Source organism: Cyanistes caeruleus, chromosome 4 (assembly GCF_971803275.1).
Source record: "Cyanistes caeruleus chromosome 4, bCyaCae1.hap1.1, whole genome shotgun sequence".
NCBI lineage: Eukaryota > Metazoa > Chordata > Aves > Passeriformes > Paridae > Cyanistes > Cyanistes caeruleus.
In genome coordinates, this window is record NC_141704.1 from 38,205,346 (window position 1) to 38,225,366 (window position 20,021).

Below are 20,021 nucleotides of genomic sequence, written 5' to 3' on the forward strand. Positions count from 1 at the left end.
TAACCCTATCTGTTAAATCACTTCACAGGCATAAATTCATCCAACACAACAGGTTACAGCAGTCTTCAAAGCTTGCTTCAGCCACGGTCTGGCCAAGGAAGAAGGCTCATATTGGCTCAGAGCAACTACATTTGGATAAGTACATAAAAACTACAGAAAGACAAACTTACCTGATCCAGGAGGTATTTGGTGTAATTCTAGAACATGATGGCAGCGAAACATAATGCAGGGTCATTGGTGGTGAACATTTTTTCCCATTGGCCTGGATACATATACTTTTGGCCTCTTTACGTGTTGGTGGGAGAGCAAATGTCATTTGTGTATCATTTAGCACATTTCTAACTTTAATGCTGGAGAAGAAAGAAAACAAACACTGAGACACAGATGCCACTCATTGGTGTTACTACATGAAGCCTATAGCCTACAGCAAGTGGCAAGGAGAAAAGAGAACTGAATCTCTGTCTGAGCTGCCAGATGGAGGTGGAAAGAGAGCAGGGAGTTGAAGAAATAAAGTAGGGCATGGTTTGAATGAAGTTGCTATGTGACACAATAATCACAGAAAACAGTATAGATAATCAGCCCTGGGATGAGGCTATGTAATGCAATGTGTGACTATGCTGTTTACTGCGCACTTCAGCATGGTCCATGAGCCAGTCAAGAATAACAATCTTCATTTTCCTTTTATTTCTTCTTTTTCTTTCCCTCTTTCCTCACATTTTTTCACTCCTTCCTCTTTCTCTCTACTTCCTCTCTTACCCTCCCTCTCTCCTTTTTTTTTCTGTGGTCCCCTGAAAACTTATGGTTGAAGCAAAAACTGAACACTACCTTTTCAAGTGCTAGCTATGTAAAATGGGCTTCCTAATCACAGGCAGCCATTGCAGCTGCACCTGAAAATAACTGATTCAGAATAAGAATGCCTAATTATCTAGGGGTTTACACTGTGTAATCATCAACAGAAAAATTGGAGCTGTACTAGAGATTTCCTTCCCTGGCATGGTGTCTGTGCTTTACAATCAGAATCCTAGAATATATTAGGAATATTTTGAAGCAGAGAGATTCAAACAAAAGCTGAGGCTTTCCTGTGACCTAACTTCTTGATGCCTGCTAGAAGGCACAGAGAGCCACAGATACGAAACTGTCCTACTGCTGCTGAGAGAATTGACAACTCATCCATCCCTTGTGTTGTACTCAAACACCAAATTAATTTCCATCCTTTGGTAATTTAAAGTGGAAGTATAAGTAAAGGAGTGCAGAGCATCCCCTGCTCTGCTGAGGAGAGGTACATGACAACTGTTCACACAGCCGTATTGCTAGAGCAAAATGGATATAATTTTCACCATGCAAGGTAAATAGTGTTACTTCTTGGTTTGACTCACACGTCTGGTTTACAGCCAGTGATTCCAGTCAGTATCAGTTTTATGCCTGATGCACGTGTAAAGTTTTCTCCTTTGACTGTTATTTCACTTTTGCCTAATGTAGAAATCCACAAAGGTTCAATGGATTGAATGCTGATATGCTATTAGGAAAGAAAGCAAAACAAGATCTGGTTATGAAAAGGCTGGGCAGATAAGCAACAGCTGTAAAAACAACCACCACTCAGGAATGCAGATTTTATGGCATTGGGATACATTTTTATTATTAATTTCAGATCCTGTTAAACTTAATCCTGGGAAGTACTGTCAATCACAACTTCATTACAAGCCAACTATTTTTACCTACGTATTTTATATTTCAATTTAACTAACAACAACGTTGCCCAAAGCAATCACAGTCCTTTAGTAGTAGGTAGCATAAAAACCCAGCTTGAAATGATATGTTTCATGTGACCCCTGAAGAATTAAAAAACAAGGCAAGACAAAACCCATGGTGCTGTCACTATGAGAGATCAGCTGAACAAATGAAGGCATCTTTCGTGACCTGAAAAGGGGAAGCAGGGTCAAATCCTCGAATGAAAATTTGAGAAAGCACCCCAGAATTAGCTTTACTAGAAAGTCTTTTCAAAGCCATACATAGAACCAAAGGTACAAAACAACTGCAGGGGAGTCTTTTGGTATCTCATTTTTACGCTAAGAAGTTCTCCAGCATTTAAAAATAACTCTAGTTTGCTGTGATGTTGTCAGTCTTGCAGAAAAACTGTGCTTTTCTTTGTCTATATTTACTTACTCTAACTTACTAACACTACCGAGCAAGGAGAGGTATTTTTTTCCCTACTGTATTCACTTGATATTTTTGATGGCATCTCATGTTTAACCAGTTTTGCTGCTTCCCCAGTTTTACAATCACACAGACGGTTTCCTCTCTATCTTTCAGACAACAAACTGAAACATTCAAAAAACAGGAAAATACGCATGTGAAACCACAAACTGTTTGGGACCTTCTCAGGCAAACCATTTTTAGCTCAATTTTAGACTAGTTTAAATTGAGCTTTTAGAGCACTGTGATTATCTTGGTTTTTTGCTGTGCACCTGCGGACACATTCACTGGGCAGTTCAGTCTTCCTGATCCTGTAAAGGATGCTGGTGCAAAGCCTCTAGGAAAGTCCATCCCACAGGTTTTTCTCACCATTAATCATTTCATGTACTCAAAACAGCACTGATAAGGACTTTGGGCTGGTAGCCTGAGGGGACCACCAGGGTCACAGCACTTTGACCATTTCAAAAAGGTCTCGGCACATTGTTCCCACATGCTATAGTTCACTGGATGCCAGAGCACTCCAGAGCAAATGAGGGATCTGTCACCACTGATTGAAAGCTGCAACTTGTGCCTTAAGAAAAGGCCAGAGAGTGCAAAGGCTGGGGCCAGGGGGCCTGCAAAAGGGCCACCAAGATGACCTCTCGTATTGATAATAGAGGAAGGCAAAGAAAATCCCTCACAAACAGCCTGAGGGGGAAAATTCACTCCCACAATAATCTGGAAGTCAGTTTAATTCTTGAGACAGGACAACTGAAGCAAAAATCAAAGCCAGCAAACCACTATTGCTTTTCTTCACCTGCATCCTCTCCTTCTGCTTGTGTCCAACCTCCAGTGCACCAAGGACAGCCAATATCCTCACACAAATCCAGAAGCCAAATACCACAGAAAGGAGGAAAACACAGCTTTGGGTTCTCACTGGTAACCATCAGGGAGCCCTGAAGCACCAGAACCCCACAGTGTCACACAAACACAGGGAGAACCCCCAGAAAGCACCAGGGCTGTCACCCTGGTGAGAGAAATGCCAGGCATCCATTGCTCAGGGATGCAGCAGGGCTCCCACTGGTCTCTTTGCCAGGCACCAAACACCACAGAGTGCTTCAGATTACCTGCCTTGCTTCCTTTCTTAGCCCATGAAGAAATCATGGAAAGGATAGTTCACTCGGAAAGTTTCAGCCCCCTCTGAAACCATGCCTTCCCTGAGGTTACACAGCACAGACTCCCTGGTGGCATCCTGCCCTGGCCTCATGGAGTCAGTGCAGTCACAGCACTGAGGTAAGATGACCTCAAGAGTCTGATTCCCACCCAGCTTGACCGCCATAATCTGCAATACTTGCCTCAGCAGCAAAAGAAACCAGTAATTTCCTCACTGAAGGCAGGAAGGACCTAAGGGGTCCTCCCTGGGGTCTGCAGTGCTCGTTTCCCCAGTGCCAGCCAGCCACTGACCTTCCAGTTGCTACATGGTAGGGGGAGCAATGCCCAGGGCAAGAGGGGCCAGAGCAGAGAGGCAGAAGGATATTTATAAAAATCACTAGTTGTGAGGCATGTGATGAAAGTGTAAACATGCAAAGAGACACACAGGAAGCGTGCACCAGGTCCTCAGGTAATGTAAATCAGCACAGCCCTGTCAGCTTCAATAGAGTTCCATATTTCTGAGCTGCAGCCTCCTCCCCCCTCCCCTGGACAGCCCTAACACTTCCCTGGGGCTGCGTGATCCGTGCCAGCACATCCTCAGAGGTGTGGTTAGCATGGCTGCAGGTCTCAGAAAGACTAGCCCAAGTTAAGAGGTGTCTGCCACCATGGGGAGTCCCTCTCTGGCACAGCCCCTCCTGCACAGGGCCTGAAGAACTGGATCAGGGAACTGGCCTAGACAAAAAATAACCTGCTGAAAGATAATGGTGATTTCCAGCCAAATCAGTTCCCTAGCCAAGCGTACTCAATCCAACCACTCCAGCTGCTGCTCCGGCAGGGGAGGGGGAAGGTGCACGCATAGAAACCAGCAGCTGGAGTCAGGAGGAGGGCTGGGGCTGGCACTGAAAAAAGTATATTAATCTAAATGCTCAGCTGGGGTTGTGGGAAAACACAAATCCTCTTTCTCCACTCTCCAGTATGTTCTCCTTATAGCGCAAGCAGTCAAAGGAGAGCAGGATTTCAAATGCAATTTCAAGCTCTCTGAATGGATCAATCACTTCTAAATAAACATCTGCCTTTGCACTGCCTCTGGTGCTTTCACTGCCTTGTCCATCACTGTCTTTCCAAGATAAGGCATGTGGAAGAAAGCCATCTCCTAGGCAATTCCAACTATTTACCAATGTCAAATTAATGCACTTGGAAGCAGAGCAAAGAAGATTTTTTTCTGTTCTTTCACCAGACATAATGCTTTAAATGCAGATCGAATCCAGAATATTAATGCTCAGAAGCGCAAATATTACAATCCCACACGTCTCTGTGAAAAACAAGATGTGTTTTATGATTTTGTTTAAGAAACATCAGCTGAGCAGCTGAATTTAAGAGGTAATCCCTGTCTTGAGAGGTAGAAGTTTGAGTAGTTCTAAAGAAACACTTAGAGATAAGAACACAGTCACTATTTATAACAACGAAGCATCACTCACAGAAAAGCTGAAACCAAAAAGTGTAGGCAGCAAATCTCTATGTACTTACTCATCAGTCAATTTTCTCTCCACTACTCATTTCTTTTCTAACACCTGCATGTCATAAGCAACCACTGATAAAAAGATCACTCAGTTTTATGAGAAAACAAAAAAATTTTGATTTCATAAAGAATGAAGGGATAATCTTGTGGTTAAAGGGCTGACCTATGATCAGAAGGTTAAAGGGCTGGCCGATGAGACAAATAATTTAGATTGTATGCACACATACAGTCTATATGAATTCTGTAGAGAATTCAGCAGGTATTTTGGCAGGACTAGTGAACTTCTTCCTTCCCAGTGATCCAGCTTGTGTGGATCCATCTCCAGTTTTGTCTACAGCCTGGAAACAAGGAAAATTTTTCTGAAAGTGTGAACCAGAGATTTACTAACACCCATGGATTTCAGTTCCTGGACTCATCCTGTAGCCACTTCTCTGTTATGCAGAAACTGGGTGGCACATCCTCCCCTTCCTTCTGCTCCCCTGGCAGCTGTTTCAGGAGAAGCTGTGATCTGGCTGCATAAAATGAGGAAGAGGTTTGAGACTCTGAAGCTTAGTTTCCCAGAGTTGTCTGTGACAGCAGAACTGAAACATGCTTTTATATCTAGGTAAGATTTTAAGCCTGAAATGTTCTCCTTTGTTGTTGTTGTTGTTGTTGTTGGTCAGCTCACGTGTTCCAGCCCTCTGCATGATGGCTCCTGTGGAGTGACTAAATCAAGCACACAGGGACTTTGGCATTTAAAGCAATCTTGTAAACACTGCATCTACAGGTAGGCACATGACAATTGCAGTGTTCACTGTCTCAATGCCTGCATCTGAAATACAACTTTTTGCTGATACCTTTTAACACCAACAGAACACTAAGGAAAAATAGTATCAGTCCAAATTCTGCATTACCTTACTTTGAAAACGACTGCCTACTCATCCATATCTCTATTTTTTCTGCAAAGTCCTCTCATTTTAAATAATTTTCTCCCTCAATCCAGAGAGCCTTAATAATGCTGATCTTAAAATGCTAACTAACCTCTGTTTTCCGCACAGTGGTGATCCCCTTGGAAACAGCTGCACTGCAATCATCCTGGAAAAAAATAAGAATTTCTCCATGTCAGTATTAAAAAAGAGACAGATTGCTGCTCAGATGTAAAAAATACAAGAAAAAGCCATCACAGGGGATTCCAGTTTTCCCCAACAAACTTCACCTGGCAGGTGGTGACAGGAGAGACACGTATCCATTTGCAGCTGGCACACTCACCCTTGTGTATACACCGTGAGCAGCTGGTAACACAGAAACAGAGTTTTTGTAAGACACGGGAACTCAATCCAGATTCAGTCATGAATGTCAAATTTCAAGTGACAGAAAAAAACATAAACCCAAGGGAAAAACCAAGCAAACATGTAATGAAATGGGTAAAAGTCTGTTTACCCTCCAAGCCTACTGTTCTGCTGTACTTATTCTGAGAAGAAATTTAGTATGAAATACAATCTGCATTGAGATGCTGAGAGTCATTAATTTCAAAAAAAGCAGGAAGCAGAGGAAACACTTTGTGTTACATTTTACTGTGATTTACAGTACATGAGTGGCCAGGTAGTACTTTTTAACCATAAAAGGGAAGAAAACCATCACTGATTTTTTTCCAGCTTATCTGAATCTCTGTTCTATGCGTACAGTGCTAGAAAGTATTGCCAGCTTGTTATTGCCTTCATCTACCAAAAAATATGCTTGTTGGAAGACTAGTTTGTCCCTATCTTGCTCTGCAATGCTTCTACCAATACGGAAGAGAGCCAAGAGTAGCACAGTCCCTCCCCAAATGTGCTGAGAAATGCTCTGATTTAGAGAAAGACAGATCCTTCCCTGTGCTCCTTCAGGGACAGGGAAGTGATGTGCCACTTCCCAAAAAGAAAGAGTTTTATTTCATCCCAGGTGCTTCTGAATTAGCCTTTTTGCATAGGGGAGGAGAATTCTGAATGGGAACACTGTAGTTACCTACAGCATATATTAGCCAGATCTTTCTAAATATTAACAACCACCTATCATAAAGTGTTAGGCCATGTACTGGGCATGAATGCTTCCTCTGCCAGCTCTCAACAAAGAGTATGAAAAATAATGTCTAAAGAAGAATAGGTATTCATTATTCCTATTAGCAGATTAGATGTTACTTTCTGGTTTAATTATATTCATGTTACCTGTGGACCATATTTAAATTGCATCTGGGTCTAATTTAAAACAGCTTCACAAAGTGATTTTAAAGAATCTCTTGACTGCTCTAATCTAGGCCTTACACTGAGTACCAGGGGCCCACCTTTTACCTAAGGACAAAAAGAATTTTAATGTCATTGTGACATCCTTTATTATCTCTTCAGGCACTTGTCATAAATTCAGTCATTGTAATGACTCTCCTACAGTTAGTTTCCATGGTCCTATTAAATAAGAGAGTCATCAGAAGAAGTAGCTTTTTAAGGGAAAAAAAATAAAAGAGAAGGAGGAGGAAGTGGGCCAAGAAAACAGATCTGACTATCTTTAGTGACATGTAGTTCCTCGACAAATACAAAAAAAAAAAAGAATGATGAATGACTTTAGTTACTTTCCCACACACACACACCAACCCCACAATGAACTTTAACAAGAATCAGGCTCTTACTTTTTCAACTGAAATGTTTGTGTGATATTCCAAGAGCTTGAGGACAGTGATGCTTCGAGAACTAGACAATCTGGAAAAATGCACATGTTAGGTATATGCTGGATATTACAAGAAATAACTGCTTAAAAACAGTTTGATTTGAAATCTCGAAGTAGCTGTTCTCTACTTGGTATGCACCTTCTCTCATACATTCACTCACACTTCTGACTGATAAAAATAGCCAGATTTTGTCCTTCCACAACACTCCCCAGCTGAGTTATACCAATGCTTTATACACACATATTAATTAAGCTTGATGCCACCACCGTATGACAAATAAAAGTAATGTTATTGTCAGGACAGATAAGGAAATGCTACCGTGAAGCAGGGATATGAAATCATCTCTCAGAAAGCACACAGTGATATATGCTGTGGTATAAACCAGACCCTGAATTCAAGTCTTCTAACACACCAGACTGTTCTAATGTAAGAGACCCCACCATACCATACTTCTCTCTCTTTCTGTCTCACAGACTTGGTTTCAGAGTCTCCTTTTGTAATCTATGCAGTAGCAATTTTCATCCTATTTAAATCTTTTATGATTGCATGAGTCAATTTGCCATTATTTCAGCTAGCAATTACTATACCAACAATTCACTGGCAGCTGTGGTATGAAAGAGTATCTTCTCTTATGAGCAGAATACCACATCGAACAGTAGAATTAGACATATACCACTTAAGCCATGGTCTCTTTCATCTGTGTGCCTGCAGATGTGTAGTCTGTGAAATGAATGGCTGCCTGAGATCAAATGAAACTCATGTTTGGAGACTTTCCTGACTTCTCTGTGCTAGAAAGTAGCTAGCTTTTTAATCCAGAAAAGTTACACAGATTTTAAGTATATCTATCTTGCACAGGTAGAGAAAGCTTTGTCTTTATCACAGGCTGGCTTGTTCAGATGAAAGCCAGTTTTGCCTACAAGTGCATTGTTAATGTAGGTATCTCCTACCTCCACATGGCAGCGTGGGTGTTCACTGCAAAGGTCATCTGAACTGCTTGTTAGAAACAGCCCTTGGGACCACTCATGTTCAAACACCTTACTAAATGGATAGCAGAGTTTGACTTTAATGACATTTTTATGCTTAAAGATGTGGATGAGACAGACATTCTGAAATCTTTCATCAAACACCTATGTGCATCTCCAGAAATCTAGTTACCAGCAGAAATTTGACACATTGACAATGGCCTAAATCAATATATGAGAAAGGTCTCAAGCCATGAGCTACAGAAAAAGTAAAATACTCCTAGTATTTTACTAGGAGTAGTAAGTAAAAGTAAGGAATTTATCTCCTTCTGGCAAAGCTTGTCTTTTCTTTTAAGCTTGTATGAATACCTGAAAAACAACACTGTCAAATATGCTTTCCTGATTCTGTCTATGTTGAAATTAATGGAACCTATTATTTTCTGTATGGTCCGGGCTGACCTTTTAAAATGCATTAGACTTCACTGAGTAGTGGGTACTTTCAAAATGTTTCTTCCAGGAAATGATACCTAAAGGAGTTTTGCAAGTGCATCCTCTTGTGAAACGGAGGCCACTTTTACAGGAGATACCATAAATAGTCAATGTTACTTCACATCTGAATTATCCAGTAAGACATCTCAGCTCACAGGAGCACGTGAGTGGCAGCAATACTGGCAGGCACAAGCTAACCTCATAGCCTCCTGGTTAACACTGCCAAAGGGTTCATTTTTGGCACAAAGCACAGGCAAGGTGAGCTGGCTCCCATAACAACTGTTCTCTGAAAACCTGCTAACGGAATTAAGAGGAAGCTTTAGTCTGTGAAGACAGAGAACCAAACTATATAGTCCATAATTGTAAGAAAACATGGCTTTTGGGACTGGATCAATAAAGGACAATTCCTTCTTAAAAATCCACTAATAGTGTTTCCTAAAGACAGCTAAATAGATGAAAATACTCATGGATATCACTCCAGCTGTCATCTTCTAGTGACAGTCTTTCCTTCTCAATTCCCAATACTGGACAGAAACCTGACACAACACTTCTGTGATGCTGGAGGAGTTTTTCCCATGAGCCTCCTGAGGTTCAAATGTTCCAAAGAACCTTCTCCAGGGGCAAGGGTCCCCAAGAGAGAGAGAGTTCTTTGTAGCACTGAGCTCTTCAGAACAACAGGTCCTTGAAAATACTTGGTAACATTTCATTCCTCCTCCTACACCATGGTTTTGTAAGAGAATCATTTTCATGCACAGTATTCCAGGTCCTTTGGGCTATATTAATGAGGAAGATATAGAGGCATTTGTGTGAATTTTCTGTTTCCTCTTCAAGTCACCTAAGAACATGTGGGAATCCTTGTGTTTGCTATCTGTTCCTTAGTTTAGATTCAAACTCTCTTTTACATTCTAACATAAGCAACTTCAAGAAGTTATAAGGCCAATCTCTGTTAAAAAAGCTTTGTGCTTCTATACAGCCTCTTGAAGAAATGCAAGGGGGATGTTGCCCTACTGTTAGTTAAGTAACACTCCACTGTGAAGGACTATGATCAGGTCCTTGACACCAAAACCTGAAGAACAGCTCAAAAACCGACATTCAGTAATTTACCACTTCATTCTAAAACTTGGAGCTGCCCATTAGATACACAAACCTTGCACATCCAATACAAATTGCTCAGGTATTTGAGAGCCATTGGTGAGCAAAGTGGTGTAAATATTATTGCAAATGATTCAACCAATAATTCAGAAGGATGAATGAAATCAAGTCAAAAGGATGTAGCCACCAAATTGCCCCTAAACCATCTATTTTTCTTCTAATCCTCTGCACATTTTCTCACAGTGTCTAAGTTAGGTTGAAACAGTTAATTAAATGTTAAGATTATTTATTGTAAAGACATTAATAATTAGATTCTCCTCTTATTTATGCTAGTACAGTTTCTTGCAAAAACAAATTCTGTTTGCAGATTAGAGAAGAATTAAGATGGGTTAATTTGTCAAGGCAAAGCACTAGACCAATACTGCTTCAATTGCTCCAGCCAGCTTCATTGTCATTCCATTTATCTTAAGTTTCCTTAGACAGTTATTAATGGCACAATGTAAATAAATATTCTAATGCTAAAGCACTGCACTACCACAGGGTCAACTGAAGAAGCTGCTTCCAGCCACAGGGTAATGTGAGTTACTACTTCTACAAAGGATTCCATATTAACAAAACTTTTTTCACCACAAGCAAAACTCAGAAAAAGATGAATTTTCTACTGTGATATTTAATTAAAAGCATTACACACTTTCACACTCATTAGGCCTATATTTGTGCAATACTCCCCTGTATTAAAGGGCAGTGAATAAGCATTAAATACATGTAATAATAAAACATACCGTTATCAGTTATCATCGGAGTGGTTAGATTGCAGAAACAGGATGAATTTTTCAGCACTACATTTTCATAAAATATTTCAAGAGCTGTTACAATTTTTATCATACAGAAAGTAAGGACTTTGCTTACATTTGCAGTCACAACAACCTATAAAACAATAAAAACAAGAACACAACAGGGAGGTTTTGTTATACGTGCTAAATAATCACCTTGTCTTTACAGAAAGCGACAAACTATGAAATACACAAAACGAAAATTTTTGTGGTGAAAGCAGACAATTCACTTTATAAACTCTCAAAGAAGAGTGACTCTCCCAACTGAAGAAGTCATACAGAAATAGTTCTAAAGTAACAGCATTGCTTGCTTCCAGAAATTAAATGGATCTCTATGGTATGTTAGCAAGCAGTCTTAAATAACTTTGGATTTTAAAACTAGAAATTTGCTGTGTTATATGCTGTTATATTTCTTTAAAAATATTTAAGTAAGAATCTTCACAGAGAGAGATCGTTTGCATCCATAACCAAAGAGCACTTAATTATGAAACAGAACTTATATTGTAATGAATTATCCTTTGTTTCTGGCTGAGAGTGCTTTACAAATATGATTACATTAGTGCATTCAATCAGGAAATCAGAAACAATAGCGTGCAGATTAAGTGGCCAGTCACAATAGTTGATAATCAAATATTCAAGGCTGCGTGTGCTGTGAACAGAGTAAAGACTAGTATCAAGCACTTAAGAATTTGTGTTAGCATATGTGCCCCAGTGAATGTTTTCTAACTTGTTATGAAGCTCAGAACTTCCATACTGCACTTGATATACAGTTACAGGATAGATTAAAATAGCTGATACAGTGATACAATGGAAACATTGCCTGAGTTAGCATAGTGAATATTTGAATTTTTGACTTAACATCATGAGGATGTTCATAGGATTCTTCAGGATACTTTTCACAGGAGAGGAGGAGAACATCTATCTAATTCACACATTCAGCTTACTGAGATTTTAAAGATACTTGCCAGTTGCTGGGGTAAGAGGAACTAATATATGGAACATGGGGACAAAAGAAGACAAGCTGCAATAAGCAACAAAATTATGTATTTTAAGTCACAATAAACAAACACACATAAAACTAGGTGTACATACCTGATATTTGGCAGGGAAACTTAGCAGGATTTTCAGATCTTTATCAGGTGCATGTGAAATGTTATACCAACCATTTATGCTGTTTGAATGTGTACAATTTTCTTTTAATGTGCACCTAAAAGTATACATAAAATTATACTAGCCTCCTTATCATGCCTTTGACTTCAGACACTGTACTTCAACTTATTTCAAGTTACTGATTTTTTACAGGAACACTATTGATTGATTTATTTATTTTTTTTTACAGGAATATGGTTATAACTGCAAAAAGCTTCAGGAAAACAATCAGCAAAATCTTCTGCTTATCAAAACTAATTACAATGCATTGATATATGCTTGAGGGTTTTGGTTAAGTCAATGGCACTCAAGCAAATACGGGATGCTTGGCCAGTAACTGTGGAAGTGGTAGCCTGGGATGGAATTCATCATCCCCAAATTGGCTGCTTCATTGTACAGCTCTAGATCTCATCCCCCCGCTGCCCCCCAGCCCCCCTCTATACTCTTTGGGGAGAAATATGTTCTTAAGAGTACAATGCACCTACCCTGCTTTAGACATTCATACAAAAATGAAATGAACCACACTATGGAAACTGCTTATTCTCTCCAGAGGATAGAAGAAGGGATGGGAGTGAAGCTCAAATGTAAAGCTATACTACAAATGTGCATAGTTGATGAGATACATCCGCTTCCCTAACCTCCTTTGTCACCCACTGAATGATAATCCTTCCCTTTTTTTGTCAGTGCATTTGGTTAAAAACACCAGATTTGAAGAGGTTCAAAATAGATTTCTCTATCTTCAAGCACAAAATTCATTTCAGAATTAGGACAGCTCAAGGTAAATACAAATGTTAGAGATGCCAAATTGTAGGAAACAAACTGTGCAACAAAAAATTAAGGAAGAATGAGGAAATGCTGTGATACGGAAGTACTACAAAGACTACACATATTAAAAACATGTTATAAGAGAAAGACAACACAGGCATACAAATTAGATGGACAATCAATGAGTTTGAAAGGTGAATCCTTAAAATACTGTCTGCTGTCAACAGTTAATGAACAATTCATGGTTTAACTCCAAGTAATTTCATACAGTTAGCAATTAAAGACAAGTAAGTGCTAACTGAATATATCTTAATATTTTAATACTAAGATTGAATATTTATAAATAAATGTAACATTTAATAGTTTTAATTCTACTTTTCTACTAAATGTAGAATCACATACAGCTTCAATACTGTGAACAGTGAGATCTGCCTTAATGAACCATTCCTTCACTAAAAACTGGAAATGAGTTCACAGTTGCAAAGTATGGGCCTTTTTAACAAAGAGCTCACTGTAAAATTTCACAAACAATGTGTTTTCTCTCCAGAATGAACAACATATTCAACAAAAATATCCACCGCACTCCAAAATGCCCAAAATAACCCCACAAATCTTAGGAACCATAAAGTCGTCTTCTCTGCAGATCAAGATGTTGGCAATTGGAATGCAGTTAAACACAAGGTCACTTCCTTTGTGGTCTAACTCAGGAAACTGAGTTCCTGCTGCACAAGAACCTGGTGGGGCTTTGCATCTCAATACATTCAGATCATAATGATTCTGTAACAAATTAGGACTATATATGCCTGATGGACTTCAAACTGCCTGAGCTGGGGCAAGTATCAGTCTCATTTATAGCTCTCTTCACCCTACTGAGATCACAAAGGCTCATTAGCACCACACTTTTAGAGCCAGAGAAGACGGGATCAACAGATCACAGATGTGCATAAACCACACTCTCAGATATGTACGGGTAGGTAATTCGCACTGGTAATGAGGAAGGACAAAAGATAAAGACATTCTACAGTTTCTGACAGGGTGAGGATTATAATGCTAAGGATGCAAGGCAACACACTTGCAGTACTTGGCACTAAGTAAGTGTATGAATGTCAGTGATGCAAAATATTAAAATATTTTTATATTCAAAATATTTTTAAAATATTAAAATTTTGAAATATTAAATCAAAATATTAAAAAATAAAACTGTTCATCAAGCTGAATATTTACAGCTGTCCCAGGAAGAAGCTACTTGCTTTCTTAGACTGCCTGAGGAACACAAGCAGTGAACCTGTTTCCCTCATTTGCAATGAAGAATCTGAGCGTTTAATAACAAAACCAGTAATGGCACCCAGAACCCAGGGTCATGCTTATCTTTATGTGAGGGAAAAATGCATCTTTTGTTGCTCTAAGAGCTGACCTTTAACAGTGTGCTGTGGAGAACAGTCATTTTCATAGGAAGCAGTCACATCTGATGCCCCTCAGCATAAATTCTCAAAATTGCCCTGCAAAGGCCAAGAGCAAAATAATTCCACTCACCTAAAGATAAAATTATTCTGTAATACCCCTATTTTTATAAAATTTATATTGATTTCAAGTACTTTGAATGAATATAAGAGATAAATATTATTTGTGAACCACATGATTCTGAAAATTAACATACAGACTCAGACAACTAAGTCTGGCTTTCTTGGAAAGGTGAACTGGACTTTATAAAAGTATGAAGGTGTAAGGTATGAAACCCTTGGATCAGATTTCAGACTGTAAAGATATGTGCAGAGAGAAAAGCAGAGTCAAGATTTTTTTTTTATATATTTCACAGCAAACTAGTTCTTTTATACTACTAAAGATTTCTCTACACAATTGGAACTGAGTTCCTCTTATTTCACTATGATAACACAATACTTATGCATACTGGTTCATCTGTACTTATTTAAGTCTCTGCTTCACTAACCTTTGTTAACTACAGATCCTAACATACTTGCCTTCTCTGTCCTGCTAAAGCATACTGATTTCCTCATGGAATGAGAACATGCTTTCATTCATGTTGTGAAAATTGTGGCTTCTCTCTTTCTTTCTCCAACGTACCAACCACTGAATGAAGCCCACAGATGTCCTACACATCGACTACATTCAAGAGTAACTCTGGCCATGTTAGATAATACATTGTGTTGTTTCCATATGGAAAATGCATGTAAAACATCAATAGCTTGTACTGGAATTGTATTTCAGCATAATTTAGGTAAATCTGATTCATCTACAGAAAATCTATAAACATTAGGAGAAATCAACACAATGCTATGACTAATTGGTTTGAATGATGGCAAGTGAAAAGGAGAATTAATATATTTGTCCCTATAGAAGAAAGAGTAGAAATAGGAACAGTAGAAACATTTTGTTTCATTTTGTTTTCACTTGCAATGAGATGCACACATTTTTTCATTAAAGGACTGGATTTTAATTCACGCTGTCCTTAAAATGAAGCACTAACATTGCTAGTAAATTTTATGTAAAACTGGAGTGTGTTTTATTTTACAGGAAAATTATTTCCTTGTAAAAGCAGAAAACTTATCACTGATCTCAAAATTATTATGGAATGTATTGCTTTTGTGGACATATATGGACTTAGACTAAATACTGGCTAAAAATGTCTTCTTCTTCTCCTACACTTTCACTCAGAGATGTCTCTTCACAAAGCCAAATATTTAATGACATTAAGTATTTAACTTAATAAAAAATTATGTGGGTTTTGAACAGGACTCGTACTACTTCATCTTTTCTCCAAAAGAGTACATTATTTCTGTTTCAATCAAATGGAAAGTTTTGGTGATTCCCCTCATAAGCAGGGGATTTACTGAGTAATAAGTTATTCACAATCTCTTTATAAGGTAATTAAAGGACTGAAAATCTTAGCACTGTAACATACGCAGTTTCTAAAAGGGAGCAAAAGAGAGTTTGAAGAAAACACATTACAGAATAAATACCTACTCTCTTCCAATAACTACCTTTGCAAACACAAAGTGGCAGATCTTCAGCAAAATCACGCTAACACAAAATGGGTAAAAAACTAAAATGAGTTAGTATTAACCTTCTAAAAGAGACTACGAGTGGAATTCCTCAAAAATCCATCTTATAGGCACTTTAGGATTTTAATCAGTGGCAAATTAGCATAAAAGAAGATTTACACTGTTGACATCTGCTGATGATACAGAGTTTGGAATGTTAACATGCAAAGGAAGATAAGAATATCACACAGGAAAACTTGGATTACCTTGAAATGGAATGACATTTCAAAGCATAAAGTACAAGAACATGTACCTACAGCAATAAAAATCTCACAACCCATATGTGTTATAGACTGGAAACTCATCCATTGGAAACACAACAAAGAAAGGAAAGGACCTGGGGGCATTATTTGATCATGGATGATTGTGGCCCATCAATGTGATGCTGTCATGAAAAAGACGTTTGTAATCCCAGAACACACTAAGGCACTTCCTGGACAGACTGATTAAACAATATTAAGCAAGACACAGCTGAAATCTCCTCTGGAACACTTTGAGAGTCCTGGCCATCCTTATCTTAAAAGGATGCATCAATTTCACAGAAGGATTACAGGAGTGGAGGTAAGAAAGGAGTGTCTCATGTAAGGGGACCTTAGTGAAGTTCCCCGTTTAAGCACACCAAAATGAAAGGAGAGAGAGAGATAGCGAGAGACTGCTTTCACAAAAACAGGTAAGAGGTAAGAAGAGCTAAGTGTGAGGGAGTGGGGGTGGGGAACTTATTTAGGCAAAGGTGATGTGAGCACCAGAGCAGATAACTACAACCTGTCCATAAACATGATGAAAATGAGCAGACATACTTTTACCAGCAAAAAATGAGACTGCAAAAAATGAGGAAGCAGCTGCACAACCAGGGCAGGAAGGACAAAAAGCCTATCTAAATTTAGGATGGTACTTTGCAAGTTTTTAGTTTTACATTATGTGGTTGCTTTCAATTGCTAAGATTAGGTCTGACGACCCAGGAATTTCTGCAGTCCAGGCATCAGATGTTGAAATTAATTATTCAAATGTGGGAATGAAGTATTTAGAAAGAAAATCTCCTTTTGCCTAAACCAAAGTCAGTGGCTCCAAAAAAAGGAAATATCAATACTGAAGACAACTGAGCACTTTTCTCGTTCTCACATACAACATGCTCTCAGCTATTAAGAAGTTTCAAGAACGAGTATACAATTTTATTTCTCAATCTGGAAAACAAAAGTATCTCTTCTAACAGCAAAATTATTTATTATTCTCTGCCCAACATACATTTTATGGGTAGATCTAAAAAATTTGAGGGTTACATAGCCTTTCAAAAGCACTGATTTCCCTTTCACATGACAAGAAAGTGTCTCACATTTATGGCTATGACTGATTCCACAAAAAATCAGTAGATACAATCTTGATGTTGAATAGCCCCAAGCCAGTCAAAATGTACACTGACTAATAATGCTCTGCTTTTATATGACAGTCTAAAATATTAAAAGATACCTTTGACTGAAAGAACACCACCCACAGTAGGGGTCCTTTGCAGATAAGCATTCTTGCTCAGAAGCAAATCTACCGCAATTTGCAACTGGTATTCTTCTCACCTGAAACCAAAGAATGCAGTAACACATGGAATTAATACAGCCTCCATAAACAGGGAATTTGAAGATTACCATTAAGAATCTGACAGCAACCAAGCACAATCCCTCTGGGGAAGTCTCCTTATGGATTCCCCTCTGCCAGAAGACCTTTGGATAGAAATATGCAGCCTATTTCGCACACACTGTATTTTGCCATCAGATAATGAAACACCTCTGACAGTAACAATTTGGTTCTACTACTCAAAGGCCAGCATGGGCAGATTAATGCAAGAAAGACTGATCAGCAGAGTGAATTATAGGTAATAACAGAAAGGAGGTATATTTTACAAATAATGCTCTGCTTAGCAGAACACCATTTTCCTCTCCTCAGAATGGAGATATTTAAATGATTGATGAAGGTGCATCCAAAAATGCATGCGCATAACAAAATGCATCTGTGTTTGCATCACCATGTCAGGTTACTGCATGTGCACACTAGAACAAACGCATGCAACTGCTTAGCATGCATGAAAATGCCATTTCAGTAAGTAAATGTAGATAATTGTGGCTATATTGTATGTATCTATACTTGTACATTCAGCTTGAATATCCTAGCCAGCCATTTTCAGAAAAGGAAAGGAGAAAGAAAAAGAGAAAGCTGATTACAAATACTGAATACAGATACAAATAATGTGATTAATAACAATGTGAATTAATGATCTTAGTAAGAAAAACTAATTCAAACCATATATTACAAATTTTCAAGAATAAGAAGTTCCTATATTTTGTCAACCGAAACAAGAATACACTGCTTCCTGCAAAATTATATTTATTGTTTTTCCATCCATATATTATAAAATTCAATTTATCTGAAGGTGTGTGAGATAATCAATTCAGAAGCCAGTCACAATCCTAGATTATTACCAAGTTAAAGAAGACAATGTAGAAGCTTTATTTCAGCTCCAAGAGATGATCAGAGAAGTGCATTTATTCCTTGAAGCTGTTGTTCCTTTGTAACGACTTGGTCTTTTACCAAAGCTAAAGAAAATTCAAGTCTTACTTTGAATATCTATATATACTTTTGACTGAGATTTCAATTCCTTCTATATTTGTGATAGATGTTTTATATCAGTCAGGGGTTCTCCTACCAATTTACCCCCGCTCTGTAACAGCAGGCTAAAACACTATGTTCACTGCCAGAAAAGTGATTTTATTGTAAGTGATGGTAATTAAGTGCTGGGTGAAATCCTGTTCAGCTAAGATGGACAGCAAGCCCTTAAGCTTTCAATGCCATCTTTCCCACTGCTGGCGAGACAAAGGGATTTTCTGATTGCTGCTCAGTAGCCCTGCTGCAAGATGTGCTAAACAACTGCACCAGCTCCTGGGAGCTGCTCACTGCTTGACGTGCAGCTCCAACACATTTGCTCACGTGCAGCAGCTCTCAGCCACTGCCGAACTCCTCGGCCTCACTATGCACACACATTGCTCACTTGTCCTTTTGCTTTATTCTTTTGAAGTCTATGCCTGACTGAAGACAATGGGAATTTTATCACTGATTACAGCTTTATCACTGATTTCATCAGAATTAAGGCTTCAAAGCCATCTTTCAAATTAAGAGATTTCTCCACTTTATAAACTCCTTAATTGACTGGCAAACCCTGACCTACCAACATCTGGATAGCTCTGCCTACAGAGTGTACAAGTTTTTTTTTCTGTCTCTAAGCTTGACTCTGCATGATTTGCATTTTCCTGCCACCAGGAAAAACAGAAAGAAACACCCTCTTAGCAGAACAGCACAAAATAAGCATGGAATTAAGGGTATTACTGGATCATAGCAACACTGGGCAGCACCATGACAGCAAAAGCTCTTCCAAGTTCTGCAGGAGTGCAGCCCAAACTTAGACAACATAACCAGATATTAGATGTAAAGTTGGTTATTGCAGGTTGCATATTAAAAGTCTAACTGAGACAAACCAATGCTTCACTTATAAAGTGGTAGAAATCCTTAAAGCAGTAGTTTATATGAATTTATTATTTTATTAAGTATTGTACTTACCTTATTGGCAGAGGACAGATAGATGTAGTTGTTATTCACTGGATCAAGTCGCAGTTTGGGGAAAATGGAAGTTTCTTCCTCAATTTCATATAAAACTTCTGGGCAATTAGATTTCATATCTTCATTAAGAATAGCCTAAAACATGTGTAATTAAATTATTCCCGTGCTCTTTTATTGATCAGTCAACATGCTAAACAAAAGTCAAATTTCAGTTACATCAAAGCTTCTGAGGTGAATTACTGTGCTATCATTCAATTCACCTACTGCACTGGTTCTCACACTGGAGAAGAATGAAGGAAAAGACCATAGGAACAGAATTACAACAAAATCCATGCCAGACACATTTAGCACTGAATTTGGCACTGGTTTAGCATATGAAACATGCCTTCCACCAAGTCTGTTACTGATTGATTCAGAAACTGAATGTGGAAGAAATGCCTGTATCCCAAAATCACAACTTTTTACTTCTTTCAATGGAGAAGAAAGTATTAGCCTTCGGAAAACAAACTAATAGTCAGACACCCACAAAGTAAAAAGGAACTTACATAAATTTCTTCG

The 20,021-nt window shown here is 38.5% G+C and overlaps 1 protein-coding gene across 1 annotated transcript in view; it reads right to left on the reverse strand.

Annotated features, from left to right (window-relative positions):
• PLXNC1 (plexin C1) overlaps positions 1 to 20,021 on the reverse strand; it is a 70,292-nt gene that overhangs the window by 38,854 nt on the left and 11,417 nt on the right. The window contains exons 3-11 of the mRNA XM_023929411.2: positions 19,464 to 19,598; positions 17,331 to 17,431; positions 11,986 to 12,100; positions 10,843 to 10,987; positions 7,479 to 7,548; positions 6,039 to 6,114; positions 5,864 to 5,917; positions 1,377 to 1,516; positions 171 to 350 (exon numbers count right to left, since the gene is read on the reverse strand). Coding sequence (XP_023785179.2) covers positions 171 to 350; positions 1,377 to 1,516; positions 5,864 to 5,917; positions 6,039 to 6,114; positions 7,479 to 7,548; positions 10,843 to 10,987; positions 11,986 to 12,100; positions 17,331 to 17,431; positions 19,464 to 19,598 — 1,016 coding nt within the window. The remainder of the gene's footprint in view (positions 1 to 170; positions 351 to 1,376; positions 1,517 to 5,863; positions 5,918 to 6,038; positions 6,115 to 7,478; positions 7,549 to 10,842; positions 10,988 to 11,985; positions 12,101 to 17,330; positions 17,432 to 19,463; positions 19,599 to 20,021) is intronic.